At 39.9% G+C, this 25,276-nt stretch overlaps 1 protein-coding gene across 4 annotated transcripts in view; it reads left to right on the top strand.

Moving 5' to 3' along the window:
* The window catches only part of ntng1a (netrin g1a), a 150,580-nt gene that overhangs the window by 62,038 nt on the left and 63,266 nt on the right, over nucleotides 1-25,276 (top strand). For all 4 annotated transcript variants that reach the window (XM_053494222.1, XM_053494221.1, XM_053494220.1 and 1 more), the window contains exon 3: nucleotides 11,405-12,048. In XM_053494222.1, the coding sequence (XP_053350197.1) occupies nucleotides 11,405-12,048 (644 nt within the window). The remainder of the gene's footprint in view (nucleotides 1-11,404; nucleotides 12,049-25,276) is intronic.

Genomic DNA, 25,276 nt, shown 5'->3' with positions numbered 1-25,276 from the left:
ATATAAGCAGCTTGTCATAAAATGCATTGTTGTCTTAGAGCAGCCTATCGAAAAAAAAATTTGCGTTGATGTCCTAGAGCAGCTTGTTGTAAAATGCATCGTTGTCCTAGAGCAACATCTCGTAAAATGTACTGTTATCCCAGAGCAGTTTGATGTTAGATGCGCTGTTGTCATAGAGCAGCTTGGGGTAAAATATACCATTGTCCTCGAGTAGTTTGTCGTAAAATGTGTTGATCTTCTAGAGCAGCTTGTCGTAAAAACTGTATTGCCTAGAGCAGCTTGTCAAAAGTGCATTGTTGTCCTAGAGCGGCTTGTTGAAAATTTTTTTTTTTGTTTTCCTAGAGCGGCTTGTTGTAAAATCCATTGTTGTCCAAGAGCAGGTCTTCGAAAAATGTGTTGTCCTTGTGCTTGCTGTCAAATGCATTGTTGTCCTAGAGCAGCTTCTTGTAAAATCCATTGTTGTCGTAGAGCAGCTTGTCATAAAATACATCTGTTCAAGAGCAGCTTTTTGTTAAAATGTGTCATTATTCTAGAACGTCTTGCGATAAAATGCATTGTTGATCTACTGTATAGAGGCTTGTCATAAAATGAGTCTAAATATAAGAAGCTTATCATAAAATGCATCGTTGTCCTAGAGCAGCCTATCGAAAAAAAATGTGTTGATGTGTTAGAGCAGCCCATGGAAAAAAAATTGCGTTAATGTCCCAGAGCAGCTTGTCACTAGAGCAGCCGCTTGTCGCTAGAGCAGCAGCTTGTAGCTAGAGCAACGTCTCGTAAAATGTACTGTTATCCTAGAGCAGTTTGATGTTAGATGCGCTGTTGTCATAGAGCAGCTTGGACTAAAATATACCATTGTCCTCGAGTAGTTTGTCGTAAAATGTGTTGATCTTCTAGAGCAGCTTGTTGTAAAAAATATATCATCCTAGAGCAGCTTGTCAAAAGTGCATTGTTGTCCTAGAGCGGCTTGTTAAAAAAAATTTTTTTGTCGTCCTAGAGCGGCTTGCTGTTAAATGCATTGTTGTCCTAGAGCAGCTTCGTGTGAAATTTATTGTCGTTGTAGAGCAGCTTGTCATATAATACATCTGTTCAAGAGCAGCTTGTTGTAAAATGTGTTGTCATCCTAGAGCAGCTTGTTAAAATGCATGGTTTTCTAGAAGCGTTTATTTACTGGGACAGTGTGTTATAATCATTAATTGTAATCAGTAATCATTCTTAAGAATGAGTCTATTTTTTTTTTTTTCAGAAATGTGAGTAGACGGTCCAGAATGTGCCTGTCCTCTTATACAGAGCAGTTATTTAGAGTGTCATATAATCTTCTATAGGTTGTTGTTCATGCTCCAGTTTTTTAGTTATGTACAGGATGTAGAACATTAAGGTACCTCGCCTCGAGCAGAGTGTTAAGGACAGTTATACGCATGACTAATGAACCCTGCATTCCCACAATGCAGTGCGACAGGGGTAATGTGGGCTGATGGTCCAGTATGGGTTTAAACTAACCACTCAGCTCAGGAAGCTAATAATAGACTGTTCTGATCATGTGGTTCTTGGAGTGAGGGAACATGAGTTAATTAGTTGTCCTAGCTACACTCCGAAACGTACCATGGGTTTATTTTTGTGTGGTGAGAGTGTTGAGTGTCGAGAGCATCTTTGCAGGTAAGAAGTGAGAGACAGGTGAAGACAGCCATGACTGTGCAAGTGAGATCTTTGAGTAGTGTGTGTGTGTTTGTGTGTGTGTGGTGTCTTTCTCACTCCACATCAAATCACTGGTGTGAATCTCAGACCAAAGACCATGTGAGCAGCTCCATTCTTCATTCTCTCTGTTGCTGCACAAACACAAACAGCTTCACAACATCATTGGAGAGGAGAGAGAATTGACAGAAACAAACAAGAAACAAAGGACAGATGTATGAGGCAGTGTGTGTCGAGGTTGTGGAGGAGGAATGTTTAAATTCACACGAATGTATGCTGTACACAAATGCATATCTGGCTATATGTATCACACTGAATACGGATGGATTTATTTACCCGAGAAATGTCTTATTCATGAAAATACAGTCATATGTTACATGTCTCCCAATAGTTTATTGAGAGGCATGTAACAAATTTATGCATATGTTAGGTTGCGGTTTTGGTTGCTGGTTAACGTTTGCAGGCCTGATTTATAAAGGAAAAAGAGACAACGCAACAAGATGCACAAGGATCGAATGTTTCAACCAAGCAAAATACAACATTTAGTGGGTTTCACATCCATAGACTCTAAATACTGTGGGGCTAAAAAAAAAAAAACTTAAAGAGAGTAGGCAACATGGTGGCATAGCGGTTAGCATCGTGGCCTTGAGCATCCATGGTCAAGGGTTCGATTCCTGTTACACATCTGTATGTGTGGAGTACCGATGTTCTCCCCCGTTTTCTCCCACAGTTCGAAGAGTAGCCTAATTGGTGTTCCAAAATTGCCTGTAGGGTGTTACTGTGAGTGTCTTGAGAGTGCATGTGGCCTGTAATGGACTGGCACTCTGGCCAGGGTATACCCAGAATCCCCTGGGACAGGCTCTAGGCTTCCAGCGACTGTACAGGACGAGCAGTAAAGAGAATGTGACAACTGACTAATTTGAGAAACATCCACAATGACAAATGACTACGAAAATATAAAAATAAGCTGATGTATAAATGATTATCATGGAACAACCCCCTGGCAGAACAGAGCATGGGTTGTTCTCAGACTTTAGTTTAAGAAACATTTACCAAGGTAGGGTAATTTGGGGAACTACTTATAGACAATAGGAAAATGATATGTATTCAGACTTTATATAAGAAGGTGGGTAAACGCTTATATGATGTGTCAGATGTGGGTAAATGCTGGTCAGGGAAATAAATGCTAGCCAGCTAGTCAGGCAATAAATGCTAGTCAGAGGGGGTAAATGCTAGTCAGAGGGGGTAAATGCTAGTCAGAGGTGGGCAAAGGCTATTCAGATGTGGGTAAATGTTAGAAGAGGTGAATAAACACTAGTCAGAGGTACGTAAATGCTAGTCAGAGGGGGTATAAACGCTAGTCAGCGGTGGGTCGATGATAGTCAGGCTATAAATGCTAGTCAGAGGTGGTAAATGATAGTCAGATGTGGACAAACGCTATTCAGATGTGGGTAAATGTTAGTCAGAGGTGGATAAACACTAGTAGGAGGTAAATGCTAGTCTGATGGGGTATAAACGCTATTTAGAGGTAGGTAAGTGCTAGTCAGGGGGGGTAAACGCTAGTCAAAGGAGGGGTCAGCGCTAGTCCGAGGCAGGGAAACAATATTTTAAAAATTTAAGCGGCAAAAGACTGTTTCCTTGCATTTGACCTCCACTACAAGTTCGCCACACATACTGTACCTTGCGAGCGACTGAAAACTCCACACTGTTGGTCTAAGAGGTAGCAGTCCCAGTTCAATACCAATAGTGGTTTGTTAGCAAGGTGGAGCAAGAAAACGACACTGGGAACCAAAGATATGAACAATAAAAAAGGAATGGTAGAGCTAGTGTCATAAACGTTCGATTACTTCCAGTAAGCACAGATACTGTAGTATAAGACGGTGTCTTCAGGACCATACAGAATAGAGACCTATTGGGGACATTATCCGGACCTACAGTATTAGAGCGGTAAAAATGTTAGCACGCCAATAATATCCCAATTCCTGATTATGAATACAGCTGTGATGGAAGATGAATGAAGAGGACCATTGATATCCAACTTGAATGATGTCTCTGAAGGTGTGTGACATCTTTATCCTCTGTTTAAACCACCATCCTGACATGTTTACTCTGCTGGGCTCCCACCAACTCATACCTTTAAGTCCTGCTGTGAAAAATAGATCACAGGTGTGAATAACACAGTTTTTAAATACTTTATTTGGCCCAAGTTTTACGCAAACCTGACCATCAAACCCATACATCCTTGTTGAACATCTCATTACGGATTTACAGTGTTCCCCATTTGCTCTTCTAATAAGCATCACTGGAAAGACCTTCCACTAGATGTTTGAGCGTGTATGTGGCAATTCGAGTGTTGGTGAGCTCCGGTACTGATGCCAGGATGTCGAAGAGGCTCCAGCTCCAAATTCATTAAGGTCTATGTACAGAAGTTCTTCCACTCCAACCTCAACACACTGATCAGTGGATCGTTCGTCCGTTCTGTAAAATTGTGTCCTTCTAACATTGTGTGAACAGTTTGAGAAAGAATCACATGATGGTTCTCCTCTGTCATTAAGCAGAACTGATGAAGAATCTGGGACAAGTGGCAGTCATGGCAAATCTTCCTGGATGAATCACATGTCTATAAGACTTTTTTGTATGTGTGTGTATGTATATATGTATACACAGCTGTGATAGTAATTAGTGAGATGAACAAGCAGAGAGTGTAATGGAGGGAGGTCAGTCTTTGAGTGTGTTTTGTTTTGATCTTTTTTTTTTGTCAGTGTTTAATGAGTCCTGCATTAAAGCGATGAGAGAAACTAATATCCGCCGCTTCTGATCTGGAACACAGACGCAGCTTTAACCTTTCAGACTTCAAACTCAAGCGTTATTTTTGCTTATTTTTTTTTACATTAAGTTGTGGTCTCATTTTACTACATCTACAGTTAATAACCAGTTTGCTCTTTATGGAAAATATTCAGAACAGGAAGTGATCTCTCTGGTTTAGAGCTTAACAGACCTTAAAACAGAACCGAAGCTTAAATAAGTTTTGTAACCAAGTGAATTGTCACACTCCACAATATACAGTAAAATCAGTTTAACCGTAAATGATTCTCTGCCCACTCTCATTCTCATCCAATGTATGGAGGTTCTAATTACGAGTCTACCATTAAAGGATCTTCATTGAATAATCTGACATGGAGAACACATTAAAGCAGTATATAGAGAATTAATGCCAGTTCTAAAGATACATGCATGATTAATAAGGAATAATGAACAAAAAGCAAGCATTTAGAGCTTTAATATTGGCACCAGGTGGCCATCACTCATGCATCTCTCTCTCTCTCTCTCTCTCTCTCTCTCTCTCTCTCTCTTACACACGGACATATTGCAACAAAGTTCGCTCATTCAGAACCGTTGTTCCCCAGAGAGGGATGTGTCATGCCAAGCTTGTATCATGACGTAAATGAGCTGAATTTCAGTCCAAACCCTGGACAAGCCCAAACATTCTGTCAAAGCTTTCATTTAGCTTACTGCAGTGTACCACTGATCTGAACAACACAAATAAGAGGGTGTCTAAGAAAGTAACACTCTAGAGCAGTTTTTTAGACACATTCTAAAAAAAGGACCTACTGATCACCACTGACTCGTACGTGCCCATTAAGTCCATTCTACATGTACAACACTGATACATTGAGCAGCACTGACTCATTCTAGAACCCTGACCCACTAACCAAGTGATAGTTCGTTCTGTCTATTTTAACACACTGACACACTGATTAGGACCAGTCCATGCTCTCCATTTTAACACACTATCACTCTGAACAGCACAGGCTCATTCTAGAACTCCGTCCCACTGAACAGTACTGCCACATTCTACATCAAGGACCAACTGACAAGCGCTGGCTTATTCACAAAGATCTTTGGCCTGATTGGTTAAAAGGCATTGTGACTCACAATGCCTTTTAACACAACAGGCCAAAGATCTTACTCATAATGCTGCGGCAACAAATTTGTGAGCGTAAACTTTCAAACAATTGTTTTCACTGGAATTTTAGGTGGGAACTGTGGTCTGCTGTCTTACAATGAAACAGCTAATTCAACTTATTTTTATTTGTATAGGACATTTTAGCGTTGATAATTTCACTGAGCTAAAACCAGAGGCACATGTCTTCTCTAGGTTCCAGTGTCTCCTGATTTCCTCTAGTTCCTACCATCCCAAGTGTCCAATGTCCTTTAGTTTTCAATATCCCCTAGTTTCAGATGTGCCTGAGATAACATTCCTGAGGGCCTTCTTCTTCAGTCGCATGGCTTTTCTGACCACTATGGTGGGACTAGAGTTACCAGCCCTTGAGGCACCCAGGACCTTGAGACCACAGCTTACAGGCACATAGAAACACATTCACCAATAGAAGCTTTGAACATCAACCATTCTGGTTTAATTCCCCCAGCATCCACAGGGATGCCAGAAAAGATCCATAGAAGGTGGGAGTTTTAAACCACTTGGGCAGGGGCCTCCCCCAGATGTTCATTGAAACTACGTAATTGGCCCTACCAGGTCTGTCCAGGGGCCTCCCAAGCCACCAAACCAAACTCACCATTAGATGGTGATCAGTAGATAGCTCCTCCTTCTCTTTACCCTATTGTCCAAGACATACGACCTCAGATCAGATGATACGATCAAGAAATTAATCAATGGCCTTTGGGCTACGGTGCTCTGAGACCAAGTACACTTACGCGCAACTTTATGCTCAAACATGGTGTTCATTACTCATTTAAATTCCAGTGTCCCCTAAATTTCCAGGGTCCATTTCCAGTTTTCTTGCATGCTGCTCATTTGCAGTGTTCATTTCCCCTCAAACTAATGTTCTCCTAGTTAGCCTGGTTCTTTAGTTTTAATTGTCATCTGCTATTACCCCAGTTTCCCCTAATTGTCAGCATTCTCTAATTTCCAGTGCCCTACAGTGTCCAGTGTCCCCTAGTTATTCTAGTGTCACCTGTGGAATGATTGGGACTTGAGTATAAAGTGTTTTTCATAATTGCAGGCTTAAGGCTATTCACGTAAAACATTCAGAGCCATGTTTATGATGTTCCTGTGGTATCATCAACAGAAGTCTCATGGCAAACTTTAGGCCCATCATCATCATCATCGTCCTCATTATCATCTTCCTCATTATCATCATTAGGGAGTTATTCTCCAGTAAAAGGAGGCTCCAAGCAGAAGTAGAGCATCAGGCTAGACCAGGCAGGTCTGCAGGGCGGGTAGCTCATCTGGCAGGAGGAACACGTAGCTCGAAGGAGACAAAGAAAGAGAGATGATACAGATGGAGAGACACAGATTATCAGACATGCTCTCGTCTTCTAAGTGGCTAAGATAATGTACGCTTTGTGAAAATACAACATATCTAATAACCAGAATATTAATAGCCCTGATGCCATTAAGTGTTGTTATATAGTAAAACTACAAAAGCAGCTGTTATCTCACTCTCTCACACACATACACTTCTTCTACAGATTACACCTCACACACACTTTACCATGTAGCAAGGGGGGGGGGGGCTAATCGTTCTTCACACTTGTGAGTGAGCGCTGAGCCGATTACACAGCGGATTTTACAGGGAGAACACTCGAGCTGATGCATAGTAATTCCATCTCACAGAAATTGATATTGATCTATTTTTCATCTCCTCAAACAGCCTCACTCAAACACGTGATGGACATCAGAACACCACACTGATGGACAGCTTATCCTCGTCTGTGTGTGTGCATGTGTGTGTGTGTCTGTGGTCAGTATATATGTAATGTGTGTGTAGTATATCTAATCACATATAAACATTAAGATTGTTGTAAAAAGTTTTGTTGTCCATAAGTTCATTTGTGTAGTTTCCACTTTAGTTTCCCATACCCTCTAGTTTCCAGTGTCTCATAGTTTCCAGTGTCTCATAGTTTCCAGTGTCCTCTAGTTTCTCTAATCTAAAAGTTTCCATTGCCCTCTAGTTTCCAGTGTCTCCTAGTCTCCAATGTCTCCCAGTTTTCAGTGTCTGAGTGTTTTGGATGTCTTCTCGTTCCCAGTGTTGTTCAGTTTTCAGTGTCTCCTAGTTTCTAATGTCCTCTAGTTTCCAGTGTCCTCTAGTTTCTCTGATCTAAACGTTTCCATTGCCCTCTAGTTTCCAGTGTCTCCTAGTCTCCAATGTCTCCCAGTTTCCAGTGTCTGAGTGTTTTGGATGTCTTCTAGTTCCCAGTGTTCTTTAGTTTTCAGTGTCTCCTAGTTTCTAATGTCCTCTAGTTTCCAGTGTTCTCTAGTTTCTCGTGTATAAAAGTTCACACTGTCTTTTAGTTCCCGGTGTCTTCTAGATTCTGGTGTCTCGTAGTTTCCAGTGTCCAGCAGTTTTCAGTGTCCTCTATTTTACAATGTCCTCTAGTTTCCAGTGGCAGATAGTTTCAGATGTCCTCTGGTTCTCAGCATTCTTTGCATTCCAGTGATTTCTAGTTTCCAGTGTCCTTCAGGTTCCAGCGTCTCCTGGCTTCCACTGGTTGAAAGTTTCCAATGTCCTCTAGTTTCCAGTGCCTGAAAGTTTCAGATGTCCTGTCGTTTTTTGATGTCCTTCAGGTTCCAGTGTCTCCTGGCAGTGTTCCACTGGTTGAAGGTTTCCAGTGCCCTTTAATTGCCAATGTCCCCTAATAAGTGTCCTCTAGTGTTCATTGCACCTACTTATATCCTCTAGTGTACAGTGTTCCCTGGTTTTCTTTTCGTTTTGATGCCCAGTGTCCCCTAGTTCACCCTGTCCCCTATTTTCCAGTGTCCTCTAGTTTCCAGTGTCCTCTGGTTAATTAGAGAGATAGCTGGAGCAGTAATGACAGAGCGTCTTCATCAACACTACAGGAGGGTTAAACAGCGTTCACACACACAAGAACGCTTCAGTGACTTCTAATTCCTCTTTATTTATACATTTCATTTTCTTCTCATTTTCACTTCTTCTTTGTGTGATACGCAGCGCAGGACGGTGATTGTGCATTAACGAGATGAAGCGAGCATTACCTGAGATTATCTTCTGATTACTGCATGCTACTCCTGCCTCAGAGTCCGTGCTAACAGAGCCAGGATCAGGGCATATATCCAGACGGAAAAAAGCAAAGAATGTAGAGAAAGAAGGAAAAAAACATGAAAATGTGTTTCTGAACCCGATATCTCACTACACAGAGGTCAGGCGTGTACACCAAATAGTTCGTTTATCGGTCAGGTTGTGTGTGTGTGTGTGTGTGTGTGTGTGTAAATGAGCAGGATGTGATTGATGGTGCCGCCATGGTCGGAGTCCACAGGGGAAATTACCCAGAATTCCTCTAATGGGCACTACAAGCTTGGGATCAGAGCAGCTGGCAGGGTTTATAACCTACACATCTCTTTTTCACTTCTCTCCCTCTGTCTCTGTCGCTCTTTCAGCTCTATCCACATGTCTCTCTCTTTCATTTTACCTGTTTTTGTGTCTCCTCATCGCTGACCATCTCTCTCAATCTATCTTAGTCTCTCCATCTCTCACTCTGTCTCCCTCTCGCTCTTTTTCTCTTCTTGTTTCTTTTTTACTCTTCCATCTTTCTCTCGATCGTCCTCTTCCTCTCTATCTCTCTCTATCACTTTCAGATGATCTTCATTTTTTCCATCTTGTCTTCAAGAAAATAGTCAAAAACAACCCTCTTTCTCAAGCTCATCCTCTGTCTTTATCTCTTCATCTCTTTCTTTCTCTCAATCTCGGTCTCTCCATCTCTCTTGACCTTTCTTGCTCTCTTAATCCCTATCTAGTGCTCTCCTTCTCTCTGTCTAGGTCTCTTCAGCTCTCCATCTCTCTCCGGCTCTCTCCTTTTCTCCATTTTTGTCTCTCCAGCTCTTCATCCCTCTCTAGCTCATTCTGCCTCTTTCAATCATTTTTTAAAAATCTCATGTTCTCTCTTCATTTTTTTTTCTTTTAGACTGAAATACGTGAATAAGAAGAGCCTGTGTTGTGTTGAAGTTTTTTTTTTTTTTTTTTTTGTCATTTGGCGGCTCTCTCATGTTTTCTTGATGTCCTCTCATCCCGTCATTAGCACCAATCCATCCAGCTCTGTCATTTCCTTTATCTGCAATCGCTTCATCTGTGAAAATCCAAACGGCTCATCAGATTAGCATTAAAACCACCGTCGCTACTAATTACTGACCTCCACTCCGCCAGTGACAATCTCATTTACGCTAATGGCTGTCCATTGATCCACTCGCACTAACGGGAACCTTGTAGAGGGTTTCGTCCGATAATTCCGAGCCTTTCATCATTTCTCAACAGGCAGATTTTATTAGAGCTTCAGTGTCTCCGCCGTGAGACATTTTATTAGTTACCAGATGGTTATATCTAATTAACTCTCAGCTTCATTTTTATTAGATATTTATTTAAAAGAACCCAGACATTTAGCCCGTTAGAAAGTTTGCACACAGTGCTTTTCCATCACTTTGCTTTAAACGACAAGATTAAAAAAAAAAAACAAGAGCTTATTAACGCCAGCACTATTTTTCCCGTCTTTCTGTCACTTTTTGTTTCCTTTTCATCCTCCGTGTTGGACTCACACAGAGAAACTCAGCCACTCTGCTCTCTTGTCTTGATAAATTGGAGCTTGTGTTTCTTAAAAAAGCTGATATGAGTGATTGCTGAAGTGCCCTTCACTCCGTGCACTCCACGCACACACTTCCCGCGTACCCTCTCATCATCTTGGTGTCAAGCTCCAGAGGTTGCAGAGCATTGTGGTGTAATGATTTGCGACAAGGACGTTTTTACTTCTCAGAGCAAAGACGATACGCTCGCGTCTTCTCCGAGGTGTCTTTGTTTCTGCGCTCCGTTCAGGGCCGGCGCGTCTTGATGTCTTTTCGCTCTCAGGTTTCAAACCCGTTTTTGACAACGTTTCCTTTGAGCCATAAGATGATTTCCATTTTACCCAGTGGGTGTCCTTACCTGGATCAAGGAGGAACGGTAAACGAAGGGCGCCGTGTTATTTACAATTTGTTTCTCTGACCTTTGGTTTATCCACGCGCCTAATGATCGTTTCGCATGCTGTTTCCTCGCATGCTGTTCCTCACTAGCCACTTCTGATCATCCAGAATCTGTTCGTTATTTATCTCTTTATCCATTTGATATGCACCGAGTGATGTAGCCCGTGTGCAGCACCAGTCCCGGGGGCGTCAAATAAGTCTTGTAATAATAATCATAAAAAAGATTTTTATTGGCTGAATGTGAGAGGAGACATGAGGTGATGAGACGTAATAAAAGTCTGAAATACTTTGTGATAGTTTGGCTGTACGTTTCCTCCTCATCCACGTCCTGCAAATGGCTGGGGCACAATTCAGAGAGCGTGAATTACCCGTGTAGTTACACAGCGTTCTCACCAGACCTGTGGGAGCATTTAACCGTCTGCTGCACAGTGGATTTGGTCTATTTACACACACTTCAGTCAAAGCTCATAAAAGACAAAACAAATGCCACTGTTATTGCTCCCACTTTGACTCTCATGTTCTGCTCACTACTTAGCAGTGGCTATCTTATTGAGCAAGGCCATGTCTTTACCATGGAGACAGTGCAGGTCATGTACCAACTTTAAAGAGTTTCCAACCATATTTGACTTTTTCCCAAACCCCTAGGTACCTGGCTATATAAATAAACGACGGAAGAAATTCTAATATCGCCTTTTGTTTGATCTTTTTTTGTTGTTCCCGTTTTAGGAAAACCCATACATGTGCAACAACGAGTGTGACGCGTCCACAGAGGAACTTGCTCACCCTCCAGAGCTAATGTTTGACTTCGAGGGTCGCAACCCCACCACCTTCTGGCAGTCCAGTTCATGGAGGAAGTACCCTAAACCCCTGGCAGTGAACATCACACTATCCTGGAACAAAACCATCGAGCTGACAGATGACATCGTCATCACGTTCGAGTCTGGTCGTCCCGAGCAGATGGTGCTTGAAAAGTCATTGGACTATGGGAAGACATGGCAGCCATACCAGTTCTATGCCACTGACTGCTTAGACGCCTTCACCATGGAGCCGAAGACGGTGCAGGAACTGTCCCAGTTCACTCTGCTGGACATCATCTGCACAGAAGAATATTCCCGTGGATATGTCTGGAAGTATGACAAGACTGTGCGCTTTGAGATCAAGGACCGCTTTGCCCTGTTTGCTGGACCACGTCTTCATAATATGGCATCATTATATGGCCAGCTGGACACCACGAAGAACCTGCGAGACTTCTTTACCATCACAGACCTGCGCATCCGGCTCCTTCGACCCGCCACTGGGGCCACCATGGTGGATGAGGGCAACCTGTCCAGATACTTCTATGCTATCTCTGACATCAAGGTGCATGGAAGGTAAGAGAGTTTTTGTCCATTTGTTTTACATGCTGCCCCCTTTTGCAAATTTTTTTTTCAAAAATAAAATATATAAGTGCAGTTTGCATGGGTCAAAAGGTTAATCTTTATGAGAAACAAATTTACTCTGAGACATAAACTGACTCCGAAAAACAAATGTTGCCCTAAGGTACAATTAATTTGCCCCTTACAGTTACAAACATAATGCTGGGGTATAAACATGACTACCTTTACCCTAAAGTACAAGGATGACCAAGGCCCATCCTCATCCTTAGGAGGAAATTTACCCCAAGGTACAAATCGACTCACAGGTACAACCTGACGCAAAGGTATGCTACAGTACCTTAGTGTTAGGTTGTGCCATCTTAAGGTAAATCTGACCAACAAATCAAATATTATGGTCAAATGTTTGAAACCCCACTTTAAGGTATAACCTGACCCCAAGGTACTCATTATTAATAGGTACTACCGCTATATAAGGTTGCCTTTAGGAATAAACCTGACCCTAAGGTATGAGTCTGACCTCGAGGCACAAGCCTGACCCTGAAATACAATTTTACTCTAAAGTAGAAATCTGACCATGAGATACATCTTTGTCTTAAGGTACAATTATCTTGTGAGGTACAATGCAACAGTCCAAAATTGACTTAAAATGAAATGAAATTAAAATCGCCCCTATTATGGATATCTGTACAGTGTATGTCTGATTCACCTGTTTAGTGTGAATAATGTCGACAAAAACCCTGAAGTGATCTGCAGTGATCATCAGATTTCTCAAGAGTCCACAAAATGCATTTTCTCTTCAGCTTTCATAATAAAATTCATATATATTCTAATGAGGTCCTTTTCCCCCTGCAGGCAGGGTCTTACAAGATAACCCAAACACTGGGAAACTTTTACAGTGCATCTTGCTACATCATAACATCATGGTTTGTCATTACTGAAGTTGTTATGATCTGTAATCGTACGTGAATACAGCATGTGTGTTCTGACCTTGGGTGCTGTACAGTAAGGAGATTAAAAAGGATTGAGGTCGTAAGCACTCTGGATTGGATATAATCTGGCATTCTTGGTTGAACCAAAGCCTGGTTTAAGCTTCGTTGCTTATTAAATTTGTCATTGTGTCCAGTCCTGTGTTATTGAACCCGGCAGGTTTAATCAGGTTTGTGTCCTTAGTACGCCCTGGATGCATTCTGAGAATATTACTAACCACGAGTGTACATGTATTAGAAATTTTAAATAATTTGTGAAAAGGATTTAAATCTTTAAAACTACTTTTTGGTTTTTTTATTGCATCATCTTTAAAAACAGGTGTCGTGTATATGTCCCTTGTTTTTCTTTTCAGTGCTTTAAAGTCACATTAATAATATAAAAGCTAATCCCAGATCCAACTTTAGACAATCCCAGGTTTAAGATAATTTCAGCGCAATCTGGACCAACACTTAATCTAATCTTCAGGACCAAACTAGAACATAAACAATTCCAGACAGAGTTTAATCCAACTAGACTTCCCCAGTAAGTCCCCAACATACAGTATGAACGAGTTCCATTCCAAGTCCAATTTTGTTCGTACGTCCAAATAACATTGTCTAGGTACTAGGATACTAACACAATTGGCTACACACAGTATAAAACTAACATGTTCCGTGATTTTGTTTTTGTTCTTTGGAATTGTGACGATGGTTGAACGATTCATGTTAAGAGAAAGAGTGATGTCTGCCATCTTTTTTCGCCTCGCTCCGTTTTCTCAATTATTTTTTACTTTTGTCTCCATCGTTATTCCTTGGCGCTTCTTAGCAGCACCAGCTTCATCACCGCAGCTTTCATGCTCGCTTCGGGACATCCCGGGATGTCCGCTGGGCGCATGTGACAATGTACGCCAGACATGTGATCTAACTTATATCTAATGCATATTATATCTTCGAAAGTTCGTTACTCGAATGTACAGTAGGGGACTTACTGTATTGCTAAATTCAGCCGTCCATTTTCCATAGCGCTCATATTATGTAGGGTTCAGGAAGCTATTCTAGGTAATTAAGGGACAAAGGTGGGGTGATGTCCCATCACATGTACAATGTGTAAACATGAAACACCAGTCAGCATGTGTTTAGACTGGGAGGAAACCGGAGAGCCTAGAGGAAACCCCCCTGAGGTGCGAGGCAACAGAGATAACTGTTACTCCACCGTGCTGCGCTGCTTATTATTAGATGTGAGTCCATGTTACCTGTCTCATCCTTTACATGAATTGGCATGCTGCTAAGGAATCAGCGCAGGTACACACCCCACTAGCGCCACTACCAGACAGAATGCACAAGTATCCATGCGGACAGCAAAATATTATCTCTCTCTAATTATAAGCATTTTATGCCTCAAGGAGTTTGCACCCTGCTGAATCTGACACCATGTGGTCCCATCGCCTGGATGTGTGAAATTCACTGTTTTGACACCTGGCCTGGTAAATGAAGAAGATTACTTTCTTATTATATGTAGATTCTGGCTGACACTTCTTCTGTGTCGAAAAGATGAGGCAACATGAGACCGGGAGGATCCATGCCTGGAGTCCTTTATTACTAAAGGACAACTTCAAAACACAAAAGCTTCAAACTGGCGAACACATACCACCAAGGACATATCCAGACACCGTAAAAACACATCCCTAAATTATGCATGGTATAAATGTAAATGTGATGTTATTTAGTGGGAGATTTTGTCCTGAATGACGTGGATGATAAGCTGCTCCTTAGTACTCTGTGCTCAGGGCAGTGTTGAAGTAAATCATTTTTGGGATCATGCTCTAACTATCGTCCAAGTTATTTATACGGGATTGGTCCTTCCAGAGCTCTGCGTTATAAGTGCGTTAATAGTTAATAGTTTTCTGACATATTCTTGTGGTTGCTGTGGATATTATTCGATAGCAATTTTGACAGATTTGACAGGGTGCGCTCGAAAAAGACGTCAGAAGCGCAAACACAGAATACATTTCGACATCTCGCTCAAATTGCACCAAACAAACGAACAAAAAAAAACAGCAAGGACACTGAAGACCATAATGATAGAGAAAAAGGGATTCTGGGTATTTCTCCCCAGCTTCAGCTATTACATCATTTCAGATCGACTTGTTTGGGATTAATGGTCACGCCAGGCCAGTGTGAAGCTGGGCCTCGGCTGGTGAATGTTTAGGAGGAAAGTCCGGGAAGATCTGTGTAGATTAATGCTACGAGACCCATATCACTCGCTCCTCTATGGACCACTTAACAGTTTAGCGCTTAAAAGGGCAATTAGACTGCAATGCTCCAGTTTGGAAAATTCATTAAAGTGCACTGGGTAATGCAGAGCTCAGCTCCTGGACTCGTACAGGTTTTAGGGCAATGTTCAGACACGGCAAGCTTTACACGGGTACATGACTTGATTTTATAATCTGGTGTTGCCGGATTTATGACTCGCCCCGAAAGCCAGAAAAATCAAGCCCTACGGGACATAGGGCAAGCTGGTGAAGCAGGGTATGTTTTTCCAATGTGGTGCTGCAGTAGGAACAGTTGCCCCACCATGGCACATCCAAGGTCCCTGGAATAAATCCGACCCTGAGGCACACCTCTGTGCACATGGTTTTTAGGTTATTATTCATTATGATGGCACAAATTACAAGGCAAATATCGAGGATGACTATAATGAGTGGTTCTAATAGTTTTAAGGTCATAATTTAACAGTATTGGTATAAAACAACATTTGTTGCAGTACTTTATGTCTTACTTTATGTTGGTTCCTCGAGAGACATAAGGCCTGCAGCTTTGTATTGGAATAATGTCTTCAGTTATTTCTAAGAGGTTTTTGCCATATTTCCCACCCCTAGTCTAATCTACCTATTTTGTAAGTCTCTTTGAATAAAAATGTGTGCTAGATAAATAAACACGAATGCATAAACAGAACAAAAAACAAAAAAAAACACGCACACACGTGTCTCCAGGCGAACATTTCCAACCTGAACAGCAGCACTAGGGAGCGTGTAATTGTGTTTCTGAAACACAGCGAGCAGTGGGACAGCGCTGGCGAACGTCCCACGAGACCCCGCATCACTCACAGACTCATGCATTTCAGAATTCCCAGAAGGCCGCGGTGGAACAGCGCCGACGATGCCGCTGACGAGTGAGTGATTGATTAACTCATTGATTGGTTAGAAAAGCACCTGCTGATTAGAGGAGAAGGTCTCGCAGGGTTCAGCACGGGCGCCGAGCAAATCTTTACGCCACACGCATACACACAAACTAATCTGCCCCGACGTCTTGGGGTTATGTTACGTTCGATCTCATCACATGAAAGACATTTCAACATCACTTTTGGTGAAATGTACTGCATTTGGTTACGGGGCAGAACTCAAAGTGCATTCATACACATTTTTTGGGGATTGCTCTTTAAAAAAAATTTAGCAATTAATTAATTAATTAATTAATTATTCTACCTATCATCACACTTACTCAACATTACAGGCAGCTTTTAATCATCAAGTCTTATTATACTGTAGATTGTCAACTATAGATTAAAATTCGTACAACTTCCAGCATGATTACGCCATACTGCACTGCTCTTTCTTTTCTGATTTATTTATTAGACTAGCGTTACCCTAATGAAAAAAAAATACATTTAGTGCATTACAAATATTTTTAAATCATCAATAGCACATTGTGAATATACTAATAAAACATTGTACCGTCAGTTAATATATATAAAAAGTATACTAACATCATGCTTTTACCAGTTCTTGGAATTAAACTTTAAACATACTTTAAAATAATTGTATTATAGTACAGTTTCCAAAAATATATTATAGGAAAATATACTTTAAGTGAAAAGTCAGTGTAATTTCCAAAGAACACTTATTTAAACTTAAAAAAAAAAAATGCTTAAAATAATCATTGTAACATAAAGTACAGAAAGTATTAATAGAATACAAATTTTAATATACGGTTCTCAGGATATTTCCAGTTAAATTAGAATGTACTTAGTCATATGTATTTATTTATGCGTATGTTTACTTTCAGACTTTCAGTTTTTGCACGCTGACTCACGTTTGCGTGTTCAAGATCATTTTTATGTTCGAACTTTCTCTCTCTCTTCTGTGCGCTCACTATCATAAAGCTACACTTGTACGAACTGCAGCCGCGTTAGAACCTCCGCAACTACTCCAGCCAATCAGAAAGTAGAGTAGGGGCAGCACCAGCCAATCAGAAGCTGGAGGCGGGCAGATTCAGACTGTCTGTTTTCTGATTGGCTCTCTAGTTCTATACTTCTAGTTTGAATCCACGTCTGGAAGCTGCATCATTGTGTGCGTAAGTTTTTATCGTTATTATTTTATGTCCATCGGTATAGAGTAAATGGTTCATGGTTTTTATTAGGTAGTTTCTAATAAAGTACATCGTTTAATCTATAGAATGTATTGTCTAATGTGTTGTCGCTAAATCTTATGTACTTTGCTTGTGGTATAATGGCTCCGTAGCTCTCGGGCTGTGTCTACACACCAGGTTTAAACTAATACTCCACCTGTATTCTCTAATACTAATGTCTGTCTGTTTAAATTTTAGTTTGTGAGTTTGTGAACACGTTCTGTTGAACACAAATAAACTATAGTAGTGCTTAATTTAGTTTACAGTATTACAGAAGACTGTGTGTACTTTTGTACTTTTATTAACCTCATGGTGTACTTATTTAGTATTTGTAATTGTCCAGAAGTAGAACAGCATGCTACAGTACTGCTGCAATAGGAATATACTCGTAGTCTATTAATCATGTATTTGTAACACAGTAAAAATTGCTGTAATGTGTTTATAATACATTAAATATATACTTAAATTGTATTAATTACTGTCAGGTTTGTACGTTAGTACACACACGGCCATATACTTTAAGCGTACATTAAAGTTGTTCCACTTTACAACACAAAAGTTTACTTAATACACTTTAAATTGTGCTTTTGTACAATTTAATTACAACTTAAATTTAACAAGTCGTTCCATAATAGAAAACTTTAAGTGTACTAGTCATTAGTCTGGAGTACACTTTAGTATGCTTTGGCACGCTAGGATTTAATATACTTAGCATACTTTTTTTCACTAAGGTAGTAAATGCCGTTGCGTCGCGTAAAGAGTTTGTAGAAACAGTTAAAAGTTTAAATCTAAAAATAATCTGCTGGTCCTTAATGTAATCAGTATTATTATTATTATGATTATTATTATTATTATTATTATTTGAGGTTGAAGCCCACGTCCATGTCTGTGTGTCTCTCTGTACAGCAGAACTCTCTGTCTAACTTATTAATACAAAGAAATCCCATTCTGTAAGGTTGAGTATCTTACGCCTTGTTTACACTAAGTTGTCCTTCTTTGGTGCTCAGACAAATACACTCCCTGTTCGGTAATCGGAGAGTGAATCACAGATGAGAAATGGAAAAAGGAGATCAGATAGTTAAGAAGTTAAGGGAAGCCTTTATTTGTCACATATACATTACAGTACAGTGAAATTCCTTCTTCGCATATCCCAGAGTAACTGGGGTCAGAGCGCAGGGTCAGCCATGATACAGCGCCCCTGGAGGAGATAGGGTTAGGGGCCTCGCTCAAGGGCCCAACAGCGGCAACCTGGCTGAGCTGGGGCCTCGAACCACCGACCTTCTGATCAGTAACTCAGCCCTCTGAGCCCCCACGGCACTGGGTAAAGAGGAAGTTTTGTCCTAAAACCACTAACTAAAATAAAATTCACTTGTACTGTACTACTTTAGCGCTTTTATTTCAGCCAAGTGAAAATATGAAGTTTAACATTTCTACCTAATACCTCTTGGTGCAGGTGTTTGTTTACATTGAGCTTAGAAGCAGCGAATTCAGACCGATATACGGAGCAAAGCTTCATTTTATTTAGATTAGAAGCTGTAGGTGAAGTGAAGCTCAAATTAGTAGAAGATCTGATAAAACCTCAACCCTGAAACAATTCTATTGTGTGTGTGTGTGTGTGTGTGTGTGTGCGCGCACAAGGTTTTACGCTCCTCAACCTGTCTTCCTCTCTGACCTACTTCTTACGTTCCCGAGTGAAACGAATCATGCAGCCTGGCCACTTAAAGAGAGAGAAGTGAACGTTACACACACACACACACACACACACACACACACACACACACACACACAGATAGTGCAAACTGAAAACACACAGCGTGAATTATTAACTGCGATTTCATTATTTTTAATTATGAATACCGAGCCAGATCAAAGCAGCTGGAACAGAGGATCAATACAGAGCATTAGAGAGGAAAAAAAAACAAAACCAAGACTTTTTACATGGTGAACACACACACACACACACACACACACACACATACACGAGGGCTTTTATTACGACTGGGTTGACTTCACCCTGCACCGTAGTGGACCAGAATAACAAATTATATTTATGGGCTGATAATTGACAGGTTTATTGCAAGCCAGCGTCAGGGTTTAATCATGAGCTCCATTCAGGCTGACTGACAGAGTAATAAAGAGTGTGTGAGTATGAGAGTGTGTGTATGAGGAGCTGTATACAGCTGTTTCTGTAGAGATCACCCGAGCACGATAGACGCTTCAGCTCGCCGCTCAGCTTAATATCTGCTTCCGAATAAATACGAGTGTGCAGGTGCTGAGGCGTCTCCGAGCGCTGGGCTGCTCCTCATCACGCCCTGTTCCTGCTCACTCCATCAGATCTCCGTCTGGTCTTAAAGGGACTTAACTTTTCCATTTAATGTTGGTTCTCGTTTCTAAATTATGTCATCTTGTGTTCGCTTTGTCACTCAGATGACCGGGTGTCCTCTCTGACCTCGTTCTTACCTTATAGTCTGGAAATGAATCCCAAAACACAGTATTGGTGATGATTTATTTTATTTTTATGTTATACATATAATACAGAATGTGTGTGGGCCAAAGAAGCTACTTCTGACGTTTAGTTTTGCAACATGGAAGCTTTTCTAAAAATTTCAAGTTGCTAACTTCAGCTGTCTTGGAGAGGGGATTTTATATACAGTATGCTCCAAAAATGCCCATTTCTCAGCGTTACACTGTCTCACTTCAAACAATAAGCGTTTAAAATGCATATCATTCATATTTCATTATGAGTATTAATACTAAAATTATTAGTGATATTAGCTTCTAAAAGCATATGACCTGTAAAATTTGCTGCTTAAATAAAAGCATTCCCAAAAGCATGCAACATTAAAGATTTAATTCCCCCCAAAAGTTCTGTAGTGTCCGTAACCATGTCAAATTCATGATGCAATACTCAACAGTTTTGCATTTAAGAATAACAAACTGTTTTCAGGTTTGAAAGTAAACCTGGCCAACTTTCATCTAAATGACAGTTAAAACCGTTGGAAGGTTTGAATTCAAAAAAGTAACGGAAACTACGGACATGAAAGGGCATGAAATTGTATTTAGCAAGAGTGTTTGTTTTCATCTGATAAAAATATAGTTGTGTATATATGTTTACGAAAAAAGAATCGGTAGATAAGAAGTATTAAGTGTTACACAAACAAATAAATAAACAATAATTAATAATAAAACAACGGCAGTGCTACTTCTAGTGAAAAGAAGAAGAAGACGAAGAAGAAAAAGAATAAAAGCAACTACATGATTACTAAAATAAGTTATATTGATATAAAATAGTATATAGTACTATAGTAAAATTTAATATATCAGAACATTTAGAGTTACTGTACAGTATATAATGGAGTAAGACTACTGCTAATACTACCTATTATTGTTATTACTGTAATATATATGAAATCATCATGTGTAAAAGTTAGTGCGCCCTCCTTGAATTCAATGTGTTTTAGTGTAAAAACATCATAAGAATCATCCAGTCGTAGCAGGTCTCAGTATTAGGAAAATAAAACCTCACGTGGTGAAAAATAAGGCAGGGAAAAAAAATGGACATATGGGATGGGTGCGATGTTTTGATAATGCAATGTAAATGATATCACGTTACCAGGAGACAACATCATTCCACAGGGGGTTAAAATCTTATGTATGTGTTTCTGTTTGTAACGCTCAGAGACGTTTTTACACTTGCAGTTGTTCCAGCAGTTCTTCACCTCACCTTTACGCAGAACAAACACTTCAGTAATCCAGCTCCTCACTGATGTTGACCAAATTTAAAACATGGTCATGATTGCGATCCTTCGGCATGTGCACGATGAGCGATGGCTAAATTGCAGCCTTTAGCCTCGCCTCCTGCTAATGCGTCGGTTTACAGGATGACAGATAATCCATCCGTACTAATTTCCATCTCCTCTCCCATTCCTCCTCCTCCTCCTCCTCCTCCTCCTTCTCCTGTTCTCTTCGGGAATAAGTCATCCCTCCCCTCTCTGTCTCTGTCTCTGTCTCAGCTCGTTCGATCCACAGCTGCTCAGTAAGCTCCTTTTATTAATCAGATTTGCATTAATAATGTCTAAATCACACTGCCATCAGAGAACTTACTTTAATAATAATAGCATGATAATGATGATCATAATACCACAGCTCTGTTGGATTCCTTAATCTGATTATTCAGATCAGCATTTGTTCTAATACTTTATCGTTTCTATAGCAACAGCTTGTTCACAGATTATAAAATGTGTCCTGGGGAAGTTTTCTACATTTAAACGGACGTGTATTTAATATCGGTTGGGGAAGGAGTCTCCAGTGTCAGTGCGTAGGACCATTTATCCAACAGCTTCATGTTTTTCTGATACGGCATTAACATGGACTGTTTTCAGTAGATGCATTTAAGATTAAATGTAAAAAAAAAAAAAACAGACTACATTATTTGATTTGTGACTTTAGATTCAATTTGATTAATAAAACAGATGAAAAGAAAGCTTACGTAAGTGGAATTGATCAATAAAGGACTTTAAAAGCAGAAAAGTTTTTAAGAAACTAAAAAAAAAAATTTTTACAGTTTAAAAGATCATCAGACTGAAGTCATCCATGTCTGTATAAGGGTACAATGAGAAACAGAAATATAATGCATTGTTTATTTAGTTCCCTGAGAATTTAATATAATAATAATAATAATAATAATAAAATAATAATAATAATAAAATAATAATAATAATAATAATAATAATAATAATAATAATTTTCTTTTTTTTTTATTCTATGGAGCTGCTTTGAAATGATACATATTTAGGGCCCAAGCACTGGCAAGCGATGGCTTTCTGGAGGTCTGAACATGTTTAAAAACACACAGGTGTGGTGTACCCGAGAGGCGATGGCGCATGGTGCTTGGGCCCGCTCATCGATGCTGGCAACTATATTTTCATTTGTACCATGTGACCCCTGTGGCGCAGTAGATAGATAGACTGATATATGTATGTATGCATGTATGGATGGATGATGACACTCATTTTTTTGGAGGTCATAAATAATGGAACAAATGGTCGACCAGGGGTTGCAGGTCCAGATGTGTCGTGTTCCCTCGTTACTCTGTGTCTAATCGAGCAGATGAAAGGCCAGGAGGAGGTTCTGAGCGTTACACTTGTATTTGGAAGCTTTTCACTCAAACTCTCAACATGAGATCCAAAGAGAGTGAGAAAGAGAGCAAGAATGGACAGTAAATATATAATAAGTATGATGTAATGCTATAATAATGAATGGAGTATTTAATAATAAATAGTGCAGGTTATATCTACAGGATATTTTATCGTATTGTTGGTATTCTTGTCGTATTCCTAAAGTGCCTACATAACTCGTTCAATTCAGTTTTTACAAACACGATATGAGCGTGAGATCAGACACGCGATCGGACTGAAGTCGCCGGTGTCTGTGTGAGCGTACAGCGAGAAACTGAAATCTAAAGTAACATCACGCAGCGTTTATTCAGTGACCTGAGCGAATCACATTACCTTCCCTTCCTTTAGTTCATGACCTGTAAACTCACTCTGTTTGACCTCCATTAGCACTGATGCTAACAAATCCCAGGGCATCGTGGGTAATGTAGATGTATTGATAAACTGTAATTACACGTGTGATTGATTTTGTCACCTCATTCATCCTCCTTGTCACACCATTATCTGCTAACTAATCACCACGGCAACGACAACAAGAATAACAACGACAACGACGGCATCAATACCACTATTACTGCTACGGCTATTAATAATACTAGCAACAACAACAACAATAACAACATGTAGAAAAGAGTATAAAGTGCACGTGTACAGTAAATATATTTTTATTTTGTATGTGAGGAAAGGTATAAATAGATAAAAAAATAAAGTTTATAGCAAATGTATTGAATAAATTAAATATTTTTAATACATTTTTAAACCTATAAAATATGCACTTAAATAAACAAATAAATAAATATTTTACAATTTACAAGTAATATAACAGTTTATAATAAACAACACTAAGATATATTAAATAAACTAAATTAACTCAACATTCATTAATTAACTGAATACAATTTTATTCCACGTTATGTTGATATATGAAATTACTATTTGTTTGTGTATCTCTTTTATTTAATATTTATTTAATAAACATAAATATTTATTGTACCACATGACCCCCTATGGTACGCTCAAGTATTTGATTTGTTCCTGTATTTGTTTGTTTGTTTGTTTGTTTTTCTGTTTGCCTGGTTTGAGTGCTTTACAAGCCTGGTTCCAGTTCACCTCATGTTTACATAAGCAGTGCAGATTTGCATTATGGGTAATGTAGTGGTGGTGGATTAGAGAGTGAAGTGTGATGAGGTGTAATTTCACATGCCATCGATTTCGTCGCCTCATTCGTCATCCTGTCAAAGCATTATTCTCAAACACCATTTCCATATGTCGCCTCGCTCGGGAAAAACTATTTAATATGTAAAAACACACACACACACACACATATATATGTACACAGAGTAGCAGCGACGTCCCGCTGGGAGGAGAATCTCTACGCTGTAAATCACAAGTCATCTCTCTCTCTCTCTCGCTCTCTCTCTCTTCAGAGGGTGTGTCAGAAGGATTTCCCCTCTGCATCTCCCTCCATCCTGTTTTTTCTCTCTCTCTGCATCCCTCCTGTCTCCCTCCGTCTCTAAGATGAGTGTGTGTGGGGAGTAATGGGTGAAGGATTTACCCCAGTAGAAGCCCTGGTGCAGACAGAAATTAATCCTTTCCTCCGTGATAGATGGAGCATGTGTGTGTGTGTGTGTGTGTGTGTGTGTGTGTGTGTGTGTGTGTGTGTGTGTTTGTGTGTGTGTTTGAGAGAGAGAGAGTGTGTGTGTGTTGGAATGCATCCGTCGAAAAGCCTAAAATGTCACAACATCATAAATGTAAAGAAGTGGGCGGTGCTAAAGGAGGGGCTTATAATGAGGTACGAAGGTGTTGATTAATTTTCTCTGACTGCATCTCGTTCTGATCCCTGATCGTTTCTGAATCACCTTCATGATGACAGTGACTGTTTCATCACACCCTTCTTCTGTAACAGCGAGTGTTTTAATCCTTACTATATTCACGTCTCTCTGTGAGGTGGATAAACACGGCGAGCCTGCAGTTTAAATTGATTTATTAGACATTTTATTGACTGTTAATAATGATGATCGTGTTGTGTGTGTGTGTGTGTGTGTTTAATGATATAGTCTGAATCATATTTTTAATTGTTTGTTCTAATTAGGTAATTATACAGTAGTATAGTGAATAAAGTCATAAAATGTGTTGATGCAAAAAAACAACAAAAAAGATAAATAAGAATAAAATAAAAAGAAGTCTAGAAATGTCTTTTGTTTTGTTACGTATATGACAGGTAATGTATTTGAACAGAACCCCGGTTTTTGCCGTCTTCCTGCTATGATTGAGAGCAATGCGAACACACTCGGGTACGAGAGCGTCACAGCAAGGTTCACTGGGCACAATTGGTTTCACCTAAACATCATTGCTTAATATTGCTTAGCGTCATCATGATGCAACTTTTGGGTTAGAGAGAAGCGGAGCCCTGTGCAGAGCATTGGGGATTTTATGATTTTATTTACCCCAATTTTGGGTGATAACATACCCACACATGGCTTATGGATTTATTATCTGGATTATTTATTATTTTATTATCTGGACTATTTTATATATTATTAGGTCGTGTCAACTGGTAGTTACTTTAGTGTGGTAATTTAGGGGTTGGTTAGCAGCCTGAGGTCTTTTTAAAACCTCACTTCCCTTTTTTTAACTCCACCGCCACATTGAGAGACACTGGTCAAATAAGCGGAC

Source organism: Clarias gariepinus, chromosome 4 (genome assembly GCF_024256425.1).
Source record: "Clarias gariepinus isolate MV-2021 ecotype Netherlands chromosome 4, CGAR_prim_01v2, whole genome shotgun sequence".
NCBI lineage: Eukaryota > Metazoa > Chordata > Actinopteri > Siluriformes > Clariidae > Clarias > Clarias gariepinus.
Note: the sequence above shows the minus strand (reverse complement) of the source record. Positions and strands in the feature narration are given on the sequence as shown.